An 18,568-nucleotide genomic window follows, 5' to 3' on the forward strand; every position below is an offset into this window, starting at 1 on the left:
AGCGTTGGGAGTTAGCACTAGGTTAACAGCATGATAAGCTTGCAGTTCTAAGTGTTTACAGTGCACAAATGCAGACGAATGCAGTCAAACAGAAAAGCATGCACCATTCCAAGCTGGGGGGGTGGGGTGGGGGGGACTCAAGTTTAAGGTTGGAAACTACAGGAGCCAGAGCTGGTAGGGTGGGTGGCAGGGGGTGATGGGTAATGGAACGCAGTGCCAAGGATCACGAACCTGGCACGTAGAGGATGGCGTTGCCTTCGTCCATGGCAAACATGTTGGAGCCCGTGCAAACGTAGATGCCAGCATCCTCAGGCTGGACGTTCTGGATCGTCAGGATGCCATTGAAGTCCATGGCCCGGTTGGGAAGCTTCCCATTACCCATCCGGGTCCACACCAGGGTGTAGGCTGGTGACTGTGGAAGTGAGCAGATAGACACACAGAAATAATAAGATGCATGAAATCATCTCGGCCAGTCTCATTCTCTGGAAGCAGGAGGCAACTGCTGGTCTGTCTTTGTCCAAAGGTAGCAAAATCCACACCATACCTACTGATGTCTCAGTTTGTCTTTATGCTAAGCTGAGCTACCCTAACCAGCTGCTGGTTCTAGCTCCACATATGAGAGTGGTGTCTATATTCTTGTCCAACTTGTAAAGAAAGTCAATAAATGTTGAGGTAAACCTTTAAAAGTAAAACTTTAATAAATAAATCAATCAATCAAGTATTTTAGTACTCATCATTGACAATCATTGACCAGTGTTACCTTGCTCTTTGCAGTACAGATGAAGCTGACGGTAGACCCCACCCTGACAGTCTGGGCTTTAGGCTCCTCAACTGTCACCTCAATGGGTTTGGACTGGACGCCTGGCGAAAAGCAGAGACAATTCATTTACACTGACTGTTCATTAATACAGCTGGAAAATTAATAAGAAATTAAAACAACCGTGTTATACCATAGGGCAGGTCTGATTCAGACTCATTTAAACTCATTTTTTTTGCCAGTGCTGTTGCACATATCTTATCCCAAAATGAGGTCTTATGTAATCTGTGCATAGGCAAACTCATGCTGAGCCACAGATGATATCTATTTACCATGCCCCAATAAGCAGCTTGAGGTTAAAATTTTTTTTTTTTCCAAATCTATTTGCTAATATGGAAGTGAGACTCATACACACTTGTGACAACTATTTCAGCACGGCTCCTGTTGGCGCTGCGCTGGTCTCGGCAGGTACAGACGTAGACGCCGGCATCACTCGGCTGGACATTGGGGAAGTACAGCTCAGCTCCTACACACACACACAGATGATACAGTATGTGTATCAATTACAGGCGATTTATGTGTTAAGATCAGTTAAATCTGAACTTCAATAATGTACTTCAAACAACTCACAAAAAAAACCAAACCTATTTCAATAACATTTCTGTGATTTCTAGAATACACAGGGTATGATCATATCTTGCCATCCCACCAAAAGTTTGGCCATGTGGTCAAAGTGTGTCCCTTACCTTGTCTGCGTCTGTCTGCACTGCTGGAGATGGGCCGCCCATCCTCTCTGGACCAGTAGAAATAGTGTGGAGGAGAGCTGGACACCTGACACCGCAGTGTGACGGGGCCACCCTGGGATGCCAAGACCCTCTCTGGATAAACCTTCACCACCATGGAAGCTGCAGCTGCAAAGTGCAAAGGTCATAACAAACTCATCAGGGATCTGTTTCACAAAAGTGATTTTGAGAGCACCGCAGATCGCAAATAGTGGCAGTGTCACATTTCATGACTGATTGTCACTTGCAAATTGCAGATAAATGTGCGAATCCTACGGGGCTCCGGCGTGCCTGTGCATGGTGCCTGTGCATGGGTCTCAAATGTGGCGTTTGTTCTGATTAGAACAATTAATTTTTAACAAAAAGATAAATTATTGCAGCTTGCATGTCGGAAATTTGATGAAAGGGGTCACAGGAATGCTCATTGGGATAATATTTCACAAAATAAGCTTGGCCAAACTGGGCTTCTTATTCATGCTTCTTATTCATGCTTCAGAAAGTAAAACTGGATGGACAACATTCAATGATGACTTTGTTTTTAACTGAAACAAATCAGGGATGAGTTGAATGTGGCTAACTCCTAAAGAAACCTTCTTCTTAATTGAAAAAAACCTGGAAGTGAAATGGGACAAATGGGTTCAAATTAGGTCCAAGTGATAAAAAAGAAACTGGAGTGTGAAGTCTAAGTTAAAGAAACAAGACGTTCCACTTATCTTTGCCTCCTTTGCAAAATATCCTCCTGTCTTTTTCATTATAGCTCATTGTGCTAAAGTAAATATTTGAAGCACACACAATCCAAGTACATTTTTGAGCACACGTTAAAACAAAATGTAGCCCTACCATCGTGTGGACGACATATCTCTCTCTCCTGTGGGTTGCCAACATATCCAGGAGCACAACTGATGATGGTAAAAACAAGAGAGAAAATTTAACCACACTGTAAGTGCAATTTATCAAAATTAACCACTTGAAACAATTTCAGTAACACAGAAATAAAGTGCTGGTTTATCTTACTTTTCACAGTACTGGCCAGTGTAGCCAGGCTGACAGGCAGTGCACCGGTAGCCTCCATTGCCAAGGCTCTCACATGTAGGGGAGAACCTGTTACATGAGTTGAACACACGCAGACAATAAGCTAAATTCTAGTTTCAATATCAATGGATTCCCTGCAAAACCTATTAACAAGTAATTTAGCGCCACATTTTTTTAAGCAGATTCTGGTAGAGGAACCAAAATATGACACTCGATTAAAAAAACAAGTGGATTTGCCCAGGAAGCAGCAGATTCTCACATTTTACGGAACAATTACAGTGTAGTTTTTTCTCTTGCTTTTTACTGGCACCTACAAGATTTTGTATTCCCAGTGATTTGTTAAAATGTGCGGATACCAAATCAGATGACTTCAGCAGGACAGCGAATCTGCAATAGTTGGTTGGCAGAAAACGGGTTGATAATGGAAACGAATCAAACTCCAGAATTTACAAGACAATGGAATTTACTTTGAACAACAGCAAGTGAGCCCAACACAGACTTGTCTTGAGCTATAAATGGAGGTGGAATGTGAGGTCTTGTTATCTGTGCCAGTACTCACTGGTTGTCGGGGTCAGTGTGAGGGCAGGCGCAGGGCTGGCAGTCCTCTGGAGTGCCAACAGTGGGGTCGCCAAAGAAGCCAGGGGCGCACTGCCCACAGAAGTCACCCTGGGTGTTATGCAGGCAGCTCTGGAAGAGGAAATGCATCATGTTAAGAGATCTGTCCATCTCATCAGACTGCTATAACACCATAATCCAGTGCTTCATACCGTGCAGATGCCAGTCTCAGGGTGGCAGGAGTCAGAGTGGCCGTTACATTCACAGAGCTCACAGTGACCCAGGTACAAACCTCCTCCAGTGCGAGTATATCCAGGGGCGCAGTCCTAAAACAGACATTAAGATTTAGATACATCAGGGAGCATTTTAATGAAGCAAAATCAGCCTGGATTGCTTCCACTGAAGTCAGCAATTCAGAACAGATGATGTGTTACCTGGCAAGAGAGTCCCTGGTATCCAGGGGGGCAGCGACACTGCTCTACCTCGAGGGCCTGCGCCAAGCCGCTGTAGTTGGGCACAGCGACTTCCATGCTGACATCAGAGATGCTGGAGGACCGCATCTCAGTGGAATAGGATGCTCGGATAAGGATGTCATCCAGATCAGCCAAAACCATCATCAGGTGCTCACGGGTTGCGGGCATGCCATCGGGACGACGCCAATTTTCCTGTGAAACAAGAAGACAGTGGTTATTCTCATGCAATGATGTGGAAACCTGGAGGTTAGGTTCAGTCAAACATCTCTTCAACAGATGCTTACTGACAACACTTCCTGTTCAGCATGTTAATGTTTAACTCTGAGTCACTCACCTCTCTGAAGACAATCTCGAACGATTGACTCTCTCTGCCCTCCCGCTGCCTCCTGTTCCAGGACTGATACGTTACCAGGGTGATGTCGTTACCCTACAGGAGCAACAGCGACAGGTGAGCAAACGCTGCGAATACACGCAAGCTTGAGAGGAAAACAAGCAGGTCAGCGTGAGAGGATACTCACAATAATCTGGACATTAGGACCCTCGAGAGATGTTCCTCTGCTACCGGTCACATAGGAGATGGTGTATTTGAGTTTTCCGCCGTAAGAACCCACCTAAAGCAGGGTCAGCAAAGGAAGAGGCTTTAGATCTGTCACCAGGTCAAACACAGCAGCAGTTCCCATGATGAAACAAAAACACAGAGCGACACAGTCTGTTCTGAAACATCAAATCCTGTGTGCAAAGAGGATGTGCATGAGCAAAATAAAAATTCTCTTTCAACATGTGAGATTGCACTGAAGAAAAAAATTAATGTTGCGATTATTTTAGCAGCCATTACAATTGCTGTATGAGTCATGTTTACAGTTGGAATGCTAATTTTTGCATTTAATTTTCACTAAAAATATATAAAAATGCGACAAAAAAACAAAAAACGAACGTATTCCCTTACGTGTGGAGAACATGATGCATAGGTCCAAGCATCTCTGTTGCACCACAATGCTTCATTTGTGGTATGTTGTGACACATTTTGCCCTTTTCAAAAAAATTGCAGCTCCTGTGATTCAGATGTTGCACTTGGCTGTATTGCGATCTCAAAAATGTTTTGATTAATTGTTCAGCCCTAATGCGAGTTATGAAATTAACACATTTTGATACTCCCGTGAATGTCACTAAATTTCAGAGCGGTGAATGCACTTTAAGGGCCACTACACCCATTTTACACATAAAGTTTAATTTACTTGTCATGTAAAAACAGTTGTATTGTGTCTGACATTTGCCTCTGTGGCTTCATTTTTGGCCATCACTGAAGTGGCCCTTTAATGAATAAAATATTTTGTACACTTTTTGACCTAAATGTTAAACAACAGACAGCCAAGAAGGTAAAACCTAAAATGTATTAAGGGATATTTGTAAATTATTTTTGTGACAGAAAGAATGAATATGGATTATAAACCACAGTTTGGCCCTTACTTGACATAACATATGGTATGTCAAGTAATATAGCATAACATATGGTAACATAGCACAAGCCTTTATCTCTGTTTTTATTACAGTGGAGGAATGTAGTACAGGAATTCAAGAGGACAGTTGGAGGGAGGGCTGGGACAAAGTCAAAGGGCACAGATAGTGTGGACAGGTGAGGGACTAAAGATAAGGGAGTTATGATGATGAGGACAGAGGGGTAGTGGGAAGACTGGAGGATATAAAGGTGCTGTATTTCTGTGACTGGGTTGGGTTGACCAGGGATCAGGAGGGGACATCAGCAGAAGTTTACCTTATCCCCTGTGAACTGCGCTGGGAGCTGCCAGTAGAGCAGATCATCCTGGTGCATGCTGAAATCTTTGTAGACCAGCGCGTACTGAGAGGCAAAGGAGGAAGGAGAGGCGGAAGAGAATAAGCCACAGAGGGAGAGAGAGAGGCAGAGAAGCAGTACAAGCAGGAAAGCATGGCGAATGAAGGCAAGTAAAGACTGACAAGACTCTCAGGACAAATGTTTGGCAAACAGTTAAACTCCTTTAAGTACACACTCTCTAGTACAAGTGCTATTAAAGACTCTGCTGACAGTTTGATAACAGCGCAGAAGCTGCACTGTGCTTTGTCTGACAACTTTAACAACAGCTACCACTGTCAATAAGGTGAAAATAACAGCTTAAGTTTTAAAGGAGACAACGTTATAATGACAGACCATTGTAAAACCAATGCCACTCTCAAGTGGTCAATTACAGTGACAGCACCGAGTGGGAGCTATTTGGTTCACAATGGAAAACACCACCCAGTCGATTATGGGGATTTTGTGAGCTATCCCTAACTATGAATTAAAACTATTCTGCATTACTTCAGTAGATCTTATCTAAGTTTGTTAGGTGCTGTTTCAATTTTTGAACAAAACATTAACTGCCCTGAACAAGCAGAGGACAGCCAGTTGTTAATTAACTTTTAAAGCTTTTCTATCAAAGACAGCATGGCAGTTTCCTATGTGTATGTGCCAAGAGTGATTCAGTCACTCGTTCAATCACGTCACTGTCTACCTTGCTGCCGTCCATAGAAGCCCTAGCAGAAGTCTTGCTCACTTTGTTCTTGCTCTGTTGATCCCCAGCAGAGCCAGACCCCAAAGAGAAACACAAGAAGTCACCAATATGAGCAAGAAAAAGAAAAAAAAAAGATCATCAACAATCCGTAAACCTGTTGTAATCTCTGACAGAGGGTACCTGCAGATGAGGAGAATGACCTGGGGAGTAGGGTTGGGGTCTGGTTGGCGTAACTGAAGAGGAGATACCAGACGGAGGAGAAGGGGGGCTCAGGTGACGCAAAGACCATCGAGAGGATGAAGAGGTGGAAGTGGAAGTAGGGACCCGAGAAGAAGAAGAAGAAGAAGAAGAAGAAGAAGAGGAAGAAGACGAGAAAGAGGAGGAGGATTTAGAGGAGAAGGGAAAGAATGGAGGGGAACCCGCTTGTCCATTGGAAAAGTTAGAGAGGAGCGCCCAGACCTCATCATCCAGCTTCCTGACATCACCCTGGGAAGGCGGACAGTGGGGTACCGGAGATACAGTAACCATGGGAACAGTCAAAAATGACTGAGACGGGATTTAAGAATTTAGTTGTTGTACACATGATGTACACTGATGTACATCACTGTAAGAAGGTGAACATGCTGGTTCATGCTTTTCAGTCCTACTCTACGATGCTCAGTATGTTTACATGCACAGAAGCAACCAGGTTACTGAGAACTCAGGTTATGCAGGTAATCGGAAAATGCATCCACAAGCACTGTAGTAACCTGTTTACTGGAGAAAATAAAGGTTTTTGGGCTCTGGTGAATTGTTCTCAGTCCAACAGTGGGATCACACCAATGAAACACTTCAATCAACAACTTCTTGGACTTTAGAAACTTCCCTGAAACCTACCTCTGCATGCCAACTCAGATCCTTGTAATTCACACACATGCACACGCAGTCACATCTGACAACATGCCCTGCTCAGTGACCCTTCGTCACACCGAGGTGATCCTCCATGCTGCTACATCTATGAACCACGGGGGATTCTCTTCCATAGATGTCCACAAAGTCTCAGTGCGTTAGCTTAAAATGACAGAAACACTGTGCCTGGGTTACTCTGATTAGTGCGAGTGCTGCCTTCACTACAACAATCTACGGTGCAATTCAAACCAAATACCTGGCTAGCTCGTTTGGATCTGTGGGTGTCTTTATGTTCAGAGGCCATCAGGTTCCAAATGGAAGCACCCTTCCTTAGCTGCTCCTCTGGCAAGTTCGAGTCACTCTATTGATGTGGATAAAGCAAGCTCTTTGATCACTTTCCTTATCACTGAGCTGATGGCATTCGGGAGTGTTATGGCAGTGTTATTGGAGCAAAGTTAAACTGTATGAAGCTCTTTAATGGACCATTAATGATCAATCCATTTACAGGGCTCATGTGATGTGGAGCAGAAAGCAATTTCTGTGTGCAAAATGCACTGTGACGCATCTGGTCAGATCTAAGAGACACTTAGTCCTCACCTTCAGCCGCAAAACTGCAAACACAGCTGTAAAAATATCATGCTTCTCACAACAAACTCACTCAACATGAAGAAATGATTACAACCATAAAACATGATGTGCATCCATCATGTATTGATATGCACTGCATAAAATATATGGCATTCAGTATAATATACTGAATGCCATATATAATTTTTAATATTATTAAAAATGCCACATCAGCAATTACTTGAAACATGCCAGACAACACTTTACAGTCACAACACGACAACTACTGCCCAACATTACTATACCTGTTCTCCTCGTCTCATGCGAGTAAAGAAAGAATCTTTCTACAAAGAGTGAACACACACACGAAAAAAATCTATGTTATGTAAGTGAACACTTGGGCCCATAAATTTACGCAAAACATTTTGTCCTGTAGCACAGAGGTTGCACACAGACGCGGAAAAGCAATCTGCACAAATTTGTTTGAAAAGAAAGACTGGCTGAAGTTTGAAGTAGGAAAAAGCAGTAAAATGGAGACGGCGATAGCAGAAGAGTGGTCTACAAGTTTCGGATGAGTGCTGCTCAGCCCCTTATGTACAGCACCATGAAGTTTATGTCCTTGCTTTGGCTACTTTCACTGATTTAGCTGCTGTATGTGCTCTATGATACTGACCTTATCCCCCAGGTTGGCCCTTGGAAGCTGCCAGTAATGAGGCTCCAGTTCTGGGTAGTCAAAGTTGCTATAGGACAGCTGAGTGTTTCCAGTGGAAACCTCCACCGTGAAACCAGTGGTGATGCGATTGGTGCGCTGACTGTTCACCAGAGCAAATCCCTGGAAGTTCCCTGGGGAAAAGACTGTGGACACCTGCAAGAGGACATTTGAAAATACAAACAATCTTCAGTAAATAATAAAGATTTAAAGGTCCCACACTTTTCCTGTGTTTTATTTAGAGTTTTGATATCAATTAGAAGATATATTTTTGGTTTTAAGTAGCAAAAACAATCTCAAAATAGTAACATAGATGTACATAGGTACATCTCCTGTCTTGGGCTTCTCTGTGGAGCTCCAGCAACAAAAGGTTGGTGAGCCGACCAATAGAAGCTCTGAACCTCTCTTCAGCAACTCTTCGGCAAAGACACGGAAATCTCACTTTATACAATATTACAAATAATAAGTAATAAAATTACTTTCCACAGCAATTTTGACTGATTATTGAAGACATGCAGCTCTCTTTGTAGGGGAAGAGGCAAAGTCAGTTTATGAGAAAACTTAGTTGGCAGCTGAGCAAAAAGGTAAAAATAAACTTGACTTAAGTTGCTGAACTGGTCCTGACTGGCACATTAAAAGTTTCAAGAATCAAACCTTTGTGTCACCAGAAAGTCACTGGAGTAATGCCAAAACATGTACTTGCATTCCTTGTACTGACCTGACCTGACTGAATAATCGGCAGATTTCCATAACAAGTGACTTATCAGTTCTATGGGCTGCTGTTGACTATCTCTGCAGGAAATGTAACAGAGAAAGCTTTCACAACAATGGAGTGCTTATGCAACAGCAGACCTTGGCAAAAGACAATCAAAAATATATCAAAGTTATCCTTGCAGTTATTTACTAAAAAGGGGAGAAGAAAAAAATTGCTTCCACTGGGAGATATCAGTCAATCTCTGGCTAACATCACTGATGGATGGGATTCAGACTCCCCTGAATTTAGCCCACTCATGTCTTTTCTCTGTGGAACTCACCTGCCAACAGGCTGTGGCTACTGCATATAGCTACTTTACTCAGTGCAAACTTGCATTTGGTTTCTTTGTTGAGAGTGTTTGTTTACTTGCTGCAGCATATAGGCCTTACCAGGTCTCTGTAGTATGTGGAGCTGGAGCACTGCTGAGTGATGCCCATGCAGAAACAGGACAAGCAGCCATCTTTGTTTTCACTGCTGAGACTGAAGGTCCCAAGCTTACAGCTGGAGCAAGATGGGCCTTCAACATTCATCTGTAACATAGCATCAGGAGAAGGAGATACAAAGAAATAAGGTCCACATCGGGACACACAACAAGAGAGACGGTGTAAATAGAAAGTGTCTTTGTTTGGTCACCTTGCAGGTGCACACACCACCACTGCAGCTTTCGCTTCCTCTCGGGTCACAGTTACGGCAGTTCCCTGTAACAGGACAGTGGAGCAGATGGGTTTCAGCGTGTACCAACTCTCACTCTTGTCAAGATGAAGAAAATTTTCATGGCTCATAAGATAAAATGTACCATTGACTTCATTGTTGCCAACAATACATCTCTGTCCGAGCAGTGGGTTGCCAGTGTATCCTGCAGCACATCTGAAATAAAAATAGACAATGTGTTTGAGTAAATATTTCCAGTCAAGAGGGATACAAGCTTTTACCCAAAAACAATGAGGCAGGAAGCTGGGAAGTCTGCAAGAGGTGATACATCTGATGAATTGCGTCGTTTAGGGAGTCCTCTTGACCCAAAGCAGACCTTAACCACGAACAAAGGACTGAGTCATTCAGACAAGGAAGATACAAACTATTCCGTTATTCCATCCAGGAAGTACACATATCCACACCAAAGACTGGTCTTATATTCACATGACCAAAAAAATCACAGACACCCCACTTTTGCAATGTATACAAAGAGTTTTCCCAGAGAAAAAGATAATGAAACACTGCTTGCACTGGAGATGGATGAAGCTGCTGCTAAAACATTCAACATGTCTCAGATGTTGAGTCCATCTCTCATACGAGTGTGGTACAGCTGAAAAGCCTTCGCACAGGAACAGAAACAATGACATTAAATTAACAGAGAATAAGAAATTATCACCAGATTTAAAATAAAAAAAAGTTAAAATAAAAAGCTTCACAAACACAGAAGTGATAACAGAACGAAGCAGAAGTGAGCACAGCTGAAAAAATGAGCAGCAGATCAAGATGCTAAGCTGCTGAAGAGGAAAGTTATTTCTTATTTTGTGACATAGCAAAGCGATACGACTTCTACCCAAGCCAACAATGCCACTGCCACCAGAGCAAAGGCTAATCCAACCACAGATCTGTGCAGGCTGCGCTGAGGACAGCTGCTATTGGTCTTACCTCACCTGTCCAGGTCCGCAGGTCAACAGCCAACAGAGAGGACGAAATTGCTTTGGGAAATCCTATTCAAAGTTACTCCTGAGATATACAGTAGTTTCTAAGGTGTAGTTAACAAAGTCCTTCCAGTCCGTGTTGTTTTACAGATTTAAAGATGAGGATAATTCTCATTACATAGGAAAATAGAAGCATGTCAAAACAGATGTGGTGTTGAAAATGCTATGTGTTCATAACCAAAGGTTCTTATGAATGAACATACAGCTCATAATAACCATAACATGACAAACAAAGTGGTCTTACATCACAATAAAATGACACAATTTGCACAAACAACTTACATTTTTATTACTCCTAAAAATATATAGATATGATTTAGGAAACTAGGTCTATGTATTTCTAATACTAAATGCTGATGATATGATCATATATGATGGACCAAACCTTGGCCCTGCTAGCAAAAATATAGGGTAGTCAGTCTGTTTGTACTTTGGTCGCAACAACTACTGGCCAGATTACAATGAAAGTGACTGTAAATATTCATGGTCCCGAGCAGATGAATCCAGTTGTTTTCAGATGTAGCTAAATTTTCTTCTAGTGCCACCATAAGAACAAAAACATCATTAGGTTCACAAGGAATATCAAAATGTAAGGTTCAATTTGCAATAAAACTTCGTGCTCAACAGAGCATTTTGGCCACGCCATGGCCCTTGTGCCAAATTATTACCTTTCTACACAAGATTTTCAAACTTTCATTATGATTTTGACCTGATGATGGTGCTAGATCAACACTCAGGAGCTCATTAAAGTCATCCTGATGGGAGCACAAATATCTCTCTACTAAATGTCAATCTATCCAATAATCACTGAGATATTTCATTCAAAACCATAAATATCAACCTCAAGGTGGCACTTAAGGAGTCAGAGGATCAGCATAGTCAATTTGATTTATCCTATGGCGGCCATGACTGTCTGCACACAATTTCATACCGATCCATTTCATAGTTGGGGAGATATTTTAGTCTGGACCAAAGTGGTGGACCAACAGTCATTGCCATCCCTACAGCAACATCACTAGCTCAGCTAAAACTGTAATTTTAGCCTCATTACTTTTGAAAATCTATGAATAACAAATAACACAGTAAAATGTTTTTTTCTCGGGCTACTAGCAGGGTGGGATATTGTTAGCTTTGTCGATAACGTAGCGGGGGATTATCGCCAAAACTAATCTTCATATAATAATAAAAAAAGCACCTAACCTTTACACTGAAACTTAACACTTGTGTTCCAGGAAGACCTTGTATCTTCAGTCAGACCTTTACACTGAAAAGGGAAACTAGCCTAAACATGTAGAACATTTTAGGACTTATTCATAAAATTATTCAGCATAGAAAGCAGTGCACACGTTGCAAACAATAACTGATTTTGTCCTGAAAGCGAGGGTTGCCATATTTAAGGTTTTTCCAGGACACCAACACTGTATCAATTAAAACAAATACTGAAGACATACCCATGTGAATGGAGGAAACAGGCATGACGTACATGAGATTTTCAAAACAACCTAACAAGCATTGGGCAGCATTGGGGGTAAAACTTGAGGTAGTCTGGCCATAACAACTTGTACAAATGTATATACATGAGAGGTACTAATGCTAAGCTATCTCTTCATAGCAGGGTTTTGTGCAATAGTTCTGTTAGTCATAAAACACACCTTTAAAGCCAATAGTACCAAATACTAAGACATCAGCATAACATCAAACATCTGAAAGGTCCCTCTGCAATAAAACAATGTCATAAAATGTGTCCCTTCATAAAGTTCCATTGTCGTGGTAGCAGTATAAATATTTAGCATCGGAGCCTAGCAATATGAACAATGGAAAAAATTAAAAATAAAATAATAAAAGTCGAGGCATTATTCCCTAGTCATCAGGGATAATTCTGATAGGAATGGCCAGCCTTCCCAGGACAACATGAAGAGAACCATCGTGATTCTTTTTGCGCTTTGCAGACTTTTGGTCTCCTTGTAACAACCTCAGCAGGTCCAAAACACCAGAATGAGGGTTAGTCTTCTTTTTCTGCTGGGGCTTTTTAGTTACTTTCTTTGCAGTAGTACGCTTGGTTTTTGAGGGAGTTGGTGTCCTTTTCGCCGTTGTGGTAAAGTTCTTCTTCGCAGTAGTAACCTTGGTTTTAGGAGTCGTCGTCCTTTTTATTGTTGTTTTAGATTTCTTTGTAGTAGTAGCCACGGTAGGCTTTGTGGCTGTGACTGTGTACTTAGCAGAATTCCTTGTTTTCTGAGAGACCAACTCATTTTGGTTTGACTTGTGTGGCTTTGATGATTTCTTTGAATCAACTTCTGAAGGCTTCCTGCTCTCCCTAACTGTCTGTCGAACCGGTGCATCTGATCTAAACACCTTGTTATGCCCATTATTTTTAATAGGTAGAGCAGAATCCTTTTTGTTGGCCTGGTCAGATTGTTTTTGCAGCTGATGGTTTCTAACAGACTTTGATTCATGAGATGGTGGCTCCAGTTGAAATTTAGTGACCGTTGCCTCTTCTTTGACTCGCTCTAGTCTTGTTTGGCTTGGCTGCGAAACATGTTTAGCTGTCACGGCAGACCTCCCACCCTCTGGACTTTTCGTTTCGGGCTTCAGTGTAGTCTTAGGTTTAATTTTAGAAGCAGTCTTCGGTTTACTCAAGGTCGTCTTTAACGTTGTTGTAGAACTTGAGACTTGCCTTTTGGATGACCTAGTGACTGATTGGGGTTTTGTAGTCTTTTTATCTGGCTTAGTGGTTGCTGCTGGTTTGAGTTTTCTATCTCTCTGAGGAGCAGATGTGGGTTTATTCGTGGGAAGGCCTGGGGTAGGGATGCTCTTCGGCACTGTGGCCCTACTGGTGAGTGGTGTTTCTGTAGGTATAATTCTGACTGGAGGCTGAGGTGTTGAGTATGACGGGAGTGCAAGGACTGTGCTGAGTGGAGGCAGAAGCCTCCTTTCTTGGGGTGAACGGGAGGTGTGTCTTGCACGCTTCATCTTATTCATCTCCTGAGCCAGGGCGGTGAAGCCATCGATCAGGATTTCTAGCCTTCCTTCTAGTCTGCTCAGACGGGCCTCCATGTCTGTGTAGCTCTTCTCCAGTTCACTAACCTTCTTGTTCTTCTCCCCAGCCGAATGGATAGTGATGAGCTCCGTCAGCTGGGAGCTGAGATTACTCTGCTGGTCCTCCATACTACGAATGCTCTCCTTCATATCAAGTGTGTTGCTTTCCAGCATGCTCAGGCGCTGGTTAAAAGTGTTCAGGTGAATCCGGAGCAGGTGCTGGAAGCTGGAGTGTCTACTCTCTGAGCTGGGTGTGAAGCGTGGTGGCAGTCTGGATGTTGATCTATTGGCAGTGACTGAGACAATGCCCACCTCTGTTGCTTTAGTGGATTGGGCAGAGCGACGGTCACCTGCAGTAGATAGTAAAGCTCTAGTAGGGATGACAGTTGTTCCTAAAGTAACAGGCCTTGAGGGGTCAATGTCATCATCTCCACTGCCGTACGGCGTTATCTCTTTCTCCCAGCTGAAGTTGAATACTGCTTCAGATCCACACCCCACAGGCAGGAAGCCCTCTATCTGCTTCTCCCGGAAGGGGTCCCCACAACTGTCTGCAGAGGGCATCTCTTCTCTTAATGTCAAAACAGCAGAATCAGGTATGATGCAGGCAGAGATGTTCAAATAATAAATTATTCATAAGTTGTGTCTTGCACCCAAGTCACCTCGTCATCTTTGCCCTCGGAGCGGCAAAGATTCATTAGCCAGACAGGAGTCCTCATAAATGCCACATCTACATTTATGTTGTAGAGACCCAGAAAATACATTTGGTCTCTGCACAGACAGAAATCACACGAACCAACACCTTAAAAAATCACTACCAGCAAAGCGCAAAGCTGAAGCAGAAAGCAGTCACTGAGAAGGCTTTTGGAGATAAAGCAAAATACAGAGGAAAGCAAAAGATATAAAGCCAACTAAACTCCAGGTTTCCTGAGGACATTTCTACTTATTTCTTTTCCACAAACAATAAAATCTGGGTGATATTCTCAGTACCACCAAAGGCCCCTTATCCTAAAACAAACAGACTTTTTTCTACCACAGTAGAAAACAATATCCAACAGCAGATCTGGAAAAACAGGACACAGTACAAAACTTCACGTGTACGTCAGAATGGGTGGCACCGATTTGCATCTCCCATCCCTCCACTTGACGCCGCTCAATCACAACTGCTAGGGAAAAAACAAAAGTGATGCCGAACCACAGACATGCTTACATCCCTTTCCTGTGAGTGAAACCAATGGGTGCCAGTGCCAGCCCCTGCCCCCCCCCCACCTGCTAACCTTGCTCCCGACCCGCTCGGTAACCCCCACACACTGAGCAATGTCCAGACGAGCCTAAGAGGAAGACAGAGCCGGAAAGGAAAAGCAGAAGGAGAAGGAGGGGGGTAGGTGCGTACCTTTCACAGCGTCGGCCACTGTATCCGGGGGGACACCTGTCACAGGTCGGCTGACCATCAGACTCCAGATAACATGTCGGGGAGAATCTGTGGCGACAGAAGTCCACACACACCATGAGGTTTTTTATACAGTTGGGTCTGGTTATTATGATGCATTTCTGTTGCACACAGTTTACTTTTCCCAATGTAGCATTAAACTGTAGAGGTACTCTGTACCGACTGAACTGACCCAAATTGACTAAGATTTTTAGACATGAACTCACTGGTTGCTGGATGTGCTTCCAGGACAGGGGCAGGGCTGACAGGCTTGAGCGCCGTCTGTTACAGGGTTTCCATAGAAACCACGCTGACAACGTTCACACCTTGGCCCAGCGGTGTTGTGGAGACATTGCTTTTAGTCGGGACACACACATTCACAGAAGAAAAAGAGGTGAGATCCATGGAACGGTTGAATATACACTACTTAAAAGGGACAGTGTAGTGTGTTTCCACATGTTGGAAATCGCCATGAAACCATTAGTGCATTCCACAACAGAGATCAAAGCGTGTTCGACACCAGCCAAGAAGTGAGACAGAGGAAGAGTAGCAGAAGACCTACCAGACAACTGCCGGTCTCTGGGTCACAGCTGCTGGCATGACCATTGCAGTCGCACCTCTCACATGTGCCCAGGTAAAGGCCAGAGCCGGTCCGCGTGTAACCTTCATCACACTCCTGCAACGGGAAGGGAAAAACACCTCAGGTGAGAGACAAGTAATGACAGAGGAATATGTCTTTGTTCCACTGGAGTAGCAGAGAGACAGACTGCAATTATCATCAGGGACTGCAATGGAAAATAAAATACCGAGCGGTTCTTAACAAGCTAAGGCATATATGTATGTATCTGTATTTGACTCAACTTTTTTTTTTTCCCTTTTCAAACTAAACTAAACAAAGAAAGGCATTAAAGTTTATAGTTGATCTTGGACGTCAACTATCATGATGACGCCCATGAGATGCGGTTGAAACCTCCCAGAGAGTTAGTAAGTAGATATTTTTTTTATCAGTCAGTACCTGGCAGGAGGGTCCTCTATATCCCTGAGGGCAGGCACACTCTTCCACCTCCAGAGCACGTTCATTACCAGTGGAGTGAGGAACAGCAATGTCCATCTTGATGTCTGAGATGCTAATTAACATGATAAACACACAATCAACAACATGCTTTATGTTTGCCAGTTTTCAGTGAAATGCTCTTGGATTCAGTTTGAGGTGTGTGAATGTGCTGGCAGCTGTCAAAAGAACCACCAGAACCACCATACCTGCTCTCGTCCATGTTGTCTGCGTAGGAGGCCCTGATCATGAGGACAGTGACGTCAGCCAGAGCCATCAGCAGATGCTCACGAGTACATGGCTGCCCATCAGCGCGACGCCACCCAGACTATCAGCCGGAGGAAAGGGAGGAGTTAGTCAGCTAACAGTGTGTGAGGACACAGATTTAGCTAGAAATCCCCATCAATGAAACCCACCTCCCTGAAGGTCACAGTGAAGGTTTGTCGGACACGTGGGAGGGGCTTGGTCTGGGAGTAGTGTTCCAGGAAGATGCCGTTGCCCTGGAGAACCACATCTGGCTTCCCGTCAATCACCAGCGAGCGCTGAAACGGTGTAAACTGCACTGTATAGCGAAGCTCCCCGCCATAGGCCGTCACCTGGTACACAACACAGTGAAAAGATAAGCACATCTCAACAAAAGCAAATGGTGGAAAGGTATTTCACCCCTATGATAGTGTGGGGGCAGTCACAAGACACCCATGTTGGGCTTCACTGTGAATTCAAGCAAGAGGTTCAAAGGAGGCTCGCTCTGTGGGTAAGTGCAGCCTTTTCATTTGGCAACATGTTGAGGCACGACTGAGTGGGACAGACAGGGCAGAGAAATCTACCTTGACTAACACTTGGGAGTTATTTTCTCTCTTATCCCCTCATCTGCTCTTTACTTTGCCGTTTTCTCTCACCTTATCGCCTCTGAAGCTCTCGGGCAGGACCCAGTAGTAGATGTCGTTGGGGACACTGGAGAAGGAGCGGTAGACAACTTCAGAGGAACCCCTCTGGGAGATGCCTTCAGAGATAGTCTTAGTGTTGGCACTGTTGGAGAGGGAGAAGAGCTGCCCATTCACCCCTCCTCGCACCTGAGACACACACACACACACACACACACACACACACACAGTTGTCAGACTTGAGATGTGAACTGAGATTTACATGCGCTTGCACTCACTGTTTGCACACTGAATCTCACCATTAAGTGTCTGAAAGGATTTGCTGATAAAGCAGAGCTGCACAAACACTGAGTCAAAACCTTGACACCAAGAATATTCACCCCTCCCTTAATTATTCACAGCTTGGCAACCGACCTGATCCCTATTCCAAGTGGAGCTGGCGCACTGCTCGGTTATGCCCATGCAGAAACAGCGTAGACAGCCCTCGGGGTTGGCCTCTGAGAGGTGGAAGAAGCCGGGCTTGCACTCGTCACACAGCGTGCCTGCCACGTTGTTCTGCAACACACACACACACAGATATGAACTCACAAGTGCGCACATGTGTAATCCAGCTGCGTGTCAAGCTTCCTTCTTTCAGAAAAGATGACAGCAGAAAAAATACAACGAATGAAAAGCAGATTTAACAATCAGTGGTTATAATATCATCCCAATACTTCACTTTGCAGTTAACTACAGTGCATGAGTACCTTGCAGCTGCACGGCCTGCTGCTGGAGCTGATGGTGCCTCTGTTGTCGCACTTTGAGTTTTCTGCAGGGACAGAGCAGTGGAAAGAAGATGACATAGGGGGAGGAAAGTGAACCTGGAAGTGTTCCAGCCACTCTGCATACCTGAGCTATGACCACATACTACAGCCTACTGTAACACCAGAGGGGAAAACCCTGATGGTAATCATTACTCAGGGTCAAGACCTCCTCGTGGTCATATTCCTGGGATGACTGAAGTGTACAACAGGTAAAGCAACCCAGGGGCAGCTTGTGTCAATTTCATGCCTGGAACTGAGAATTTCAAAAAACTGGTAGTGCAGTTGTTGAATGTATACTCACGGTTAGGAACACATTTTCCATTAGGCAGGAGGGGGTTACCCTGGTAACCAGGAGCACACCTGAAATACAAGAAAAATATGAGCTCATTTTGCTTGTTACAATAATTACAAACTACCAATCATTATGGATGATATCATTTCTTTTAAATCTAATCACCAACATCTTCAAACTCTTTAAACCACAATCTGAAGGTATTATTAATTATATAGGTTTCCTCACTTTTCACAGCGTCTTCCTGTGTAGCCGGGCCTGCAGGCATCACATGTCGGCTGTTGGTCAACATCCAGGAAGCAGGTGTCAGAGAAACTACAAAACCCAACGAAAGAGCCCAGCAGCA

At 43.7% G+C, this 18,568-nt stretch overlaps 1 protein-coding gene across 4 annotated transcripts in view; it reads right to left on the bottom strand.

Moving 5' to 3' along the window:
- Positions 1-18,568, bottom strand: part of hspg2 (heparan sulfate proteoglycan 2) — a 94,450-nt gene that overhangs the window by 26,666 nt on the left and 49,216 nt on the right. For all 4 annotated transcript variants that reach the window (XM_071477259.1, XM_071477260.1, XM_071477262.1 and 1 more), the window contains exons 19-44: positions 18,451-18,537; positions 18,232-18,290; positions 17,874-17,935; positions 17,542-17,682; positions 17,143-17,316; positions 16,660-16,839; positions 16,453-16,571; positions 16,208-16,319; positions 15,755-15,868; positions 15,420-15,547; positions 15,157-15,243; positions 9,839-9,909; positions 9,676-9,740; positions 9,432-9,572; positions 8,253-8,444; positions 4,118-4,210; positions 3,934-4,026; positions 3,561-3,791; positions 3,339-3,452; positions 3,131-3,258; positions 2,554-2,640; positions 2,380-2,438; positions 1,504-1,668; positions 1,173-1,283; positions 761-861; positions 232-412 (exon numbers count right to left, since the gene is read on the bottom strand). In XM_071477259.1, coding sequence (XP_071333360.1) covers positions 232-412; positions 761-861; positions 1,173-1,283; positions 1,504-1,668; positions 2,380-2,438; positions 2,554-2,640; positions 3,131-3,258; positions 3,339-3,452; positions 3,561-3,791; positions 3,934-4,026; positions 4,118-4,210; positions 8,253-8,444; positions 9,432-9,572; positions 9,676-9,740; positions 9,839-9,909; positions 15,157-15,243; positions 15,420-15,547; positions 15,755-15,868; positions 16,208-16,319; positions 16,453-16,571; positions 16,660-16,839; positions 17,143-17,316; positions 17,542-17,682; positions 17,874-17,935; positions 18,232-18,290; positions 18,451-18,537 — 3,095 coding nt within the window. The remainder of the gene's footprint in view (positions 1-231; positions 413-760; positions 862-1,172; positions 1,284-1,503; positions 1,669-2,379; positions 2,439-2,553; positions 2,641-3,130; positions 3,259-3,338; positions 3,453-3,560; positions 3,792-3,933; positions 4,027-4,117; positions 4,211-8,252; positions 8,445-9,431; positions 9,573-9,675; positions 9,741-9,838; positions 9,910-15,156; positions 15,244-15,419; positions 15,548-15,754; positions 15,869-16,207; positions 16,320-16,452; positions 16,572-16,659; positions 16,840-17,142; positions 17,317-17,541; positions 17,683-17,873; positions 17,936-18,231; positions 18,291-18,450; positions 18,538-18,568) is intronic.

The sequence above is a fragment of the Trachinotus anak genome, unplaced genomic scaffold (genome assembly GCF_046630095.1).
Source record: "Trachinotus anak isolate AG129_WGS33_773 ecotype Australia unplaced genomic scaffold, CSIRO_AGI_Tana_v1 ptg000004l, whole genome shotgun sequence".
Taxonomy (NCBI): domain Eukaryota; kingdom Metazoa; phylum Chordata; class Actinopteri; order Carangiformes; family Carangidae; genus Trachinotus; species Trachinotus anak.